The 2606-nt window shown below is 30.7% G+C and overlaps 1 protein-coding gene across 1 annotated transcript; it reads right to left on the bottom strand.

Annotated features, from left to right (window-relative positions):
• Window positions 1-330: 330 nt before the first annotated feature.
• LOC143532031 (protein FAR1-RELATED SEQUENCE 5-like) lies at window positions 331-789 on the bottom strand. The gene has a single exon (XM_077027189.1). The coding sequence runs from the start codon at window positions 787-789 to the stop codon at window positions 331-333; it is 459 nt and encodes a 152-aa protein (XP_076883304.1).
• Between the last annotated feature and the right edge of the window lie 1817 nt (window positions 790-2606).

Consider the following 2606-nt stretch of genomic DNA (forward strand, 5'->3'; position numbering starts at 1 on the left):
ATAATAATAATAATAATAATAATAATAATAATAATAACAACAACATATTTAAACTATAACCTTTTGTTTTCTAGAGGATTGAAGGGTAATCTCACAAAAAGTGAAGCTTCATATGTTGTACTAAAAGCTTTAAGAATTGATGGATACATTGACAAATTACTTTTCTTGCCCTATTATGAAATGTCGGTTTTGTCCTTTCGCATGTAATTATGAGAAGACGTTTGTACCCATCACTCTTCCTTTATATATAATATAGATAGATATTTATACATACGAAAACACAAAAACTAAATACAAGAATTTTATATTGCAACTGTATGGATCAATAACTTACTTATTAGTCTTAAATGTAGCATCAAAAGATATAATATCCCCAAATGCAAGATAATTACTCTTTGAAATCTCATCGGCCCAAAAAACACGAATTAACTCACCATTGTAATTAAAATCATATTCAAATAAATATGCAGATGAAAATGTTTTCTTCGCACACAATCTCTGAGCAATCATCTCAGCATCATACTCTCCAATAAAACAATTGAAACTTTGTTTAAAATTCTTACAGTCATCTTTAGTTGCACCCACATTTTCAAAACCACCATACTGTGTTCTCAAAAGATTGAACGCTTTAACAGGTCCCAAGTTCAAATTAAACAACTCATAAATGGTTTCCTCTTGGATAAGTGTTAACTTCCTCGCTAATCGAACAAACTGCATATCACTATCTGCTACCATACTATGATTATGGCCTTCAACAAAATCATGTACTTCGAACATTACACCGTCCATAGATTTTAACTGTAGATGTGCTTTACAACCTTGTAGGCATTTTCCTCCTTTTATAATATGGCTTATTTGATTCATTATAATCATCTTTCGAATCATAACTTTTTGCTGGCTTATGACCTTCTTTACAACATGTAAAATACTTGGTCTTAAGTACCCCATCATGCATGTACGATCCACCATTGCGAACCCCAAATCCAGCATTCTTAGCATATTCACTATAAAAATCAAATGCTTCATCTGTTGAGGAAAGCTTCATTCCTTTAACAAGTTTGTAAGAAGAAGCAACTTCAAGAATAATATCATTCTTTTGATCTTCAACTAAAACACTTGCATTATCTGGAAAAAAAACATAAATAAATACATATATTATACGCTCATGAAACACTCATACAAATAGCGTGAATAAAAATGAATATCAACTTCAACTTCAACTTCAACACTAGCATGTTACACTCGTAAAATGTTCATATTCTAAACATCAAAAGAATTCATGTTAACACGCTCGTAATACAGCTCATACAAATAGCACGAATAAACATGAATATCAAACTCAACGCTAGCATGTTACGCTCGTAAAACGCTTATATTCTAAAACATCAAAAGAAATCATGTTAACACGCTCGTAATACGCTCATGTTAAAAAACATCAAAATCAATCATGCTAACACGCTAGTAAATACGATCGTATTCTAAACTTCAAAAAACTATCATGTGAACTCGCTCGTAACATGCTCGCAAACTAAACGAATCAACTATCATGTAATTGTCATAGAACACTAACATGCAGAACCATGTCCGATTAAAACATACTATACAACTAATGTCAATTAGTTCAAATAAAGCAAAAACTTACATTCGCGATCGTCTTCCATTTCAAAACCCTAGATCAAAACTTGGTTGAAAAGTGGTTTGTAAACTCAATTGATTTGAGTTATGTACAAAATTGGTTCGTATAAAGAAATTGACTTTGATTAAGCTAAATATCATGATCGTAACCGTTTATACGGAAATTACTAAAATTAGATTACTTATCAAAACGACAATCGTACCCTTCTTGCTGAAAATATACGGAATCTTCTCAACTGAACGCAAGTGAATCGAAGGTATAGATCGACGCTCCCAGATGTCACGTACGTTTTGAACGATAAGGCATTAGCGTATTACATTTTTTCTCAGCAAATATAACCATATAATAATACCAACTACAAATATTAGTTATTATTTTGTAAATTCTAATTAACCAACCATCAACAACGATTTTTTATAGATTACAGAATATCAAAAGTCATTCCCACTCTGTTCTGTTCAGCTCTTCAAATGGAAATTTTCAATAAAAAAACAAATTGATGTAAAAACATAATAAAATGGGAAGGTAAAAAAACGATAAAATTATAAAAATAATAATATTGAGGTTTGTTCCTGATGACCACTCAGCAGCGTTAACTTTAGACGGAGAAGCTCGCTCGCAAAATCTTCCTGCGATTCAATATTTCTTTTCATGCGAATATCCAAAAACAAAGTCGTGTGAGGAGGGAGTGCGCGACTTTTGAATTTTGAATTTTGAATTCGATTAGGGTTTCAAAAGCAACCTGGTGTTTGCTTTGGTAGGGGTTTTACTCTAAGCTTTAATTATTATTGTTATTATTTTTAATGTAATTGTATCTTAATTTTAATTTTATAAGAGTTTTTGTTAAATTTGGCCTTTTTTGTGTTTATTCAATACATAGTTTACTCGTTTTATTTACTAACCATTATGTTTGAGTATGCGATGACAAAACTAATGAAACTCTAATCATGAATTATTATTATTTACTTAT

Source organism: Bidens hawaiensis, unplaced genomic scaffold, assembly GCF_021521415.1.
Source record: "Bidens hawaiensis isolate Kalapana, Puna unplaced genomic scaffold, B.hawaiensis_p1.1 tig00000702_1, whole genome shotgun sequence".
In the NCBI taxonomy this organism is placed as follows: domain Eukaryota; kingdom Viridiplantae; phylum Streptophyta; class Magnoliopsida; order Asterales; family Asteraceae; genus Bidens; species Bidens hawaiensis.

Coding starts and splice junctions, on each gene's coding strand:
- LOC143532031 (XM_077027189.1), bottom strand. CDS start 789: ATGGACGGTGTAATGTTCGAAGTACATGATTTTGTTGAAGGCCATAAT.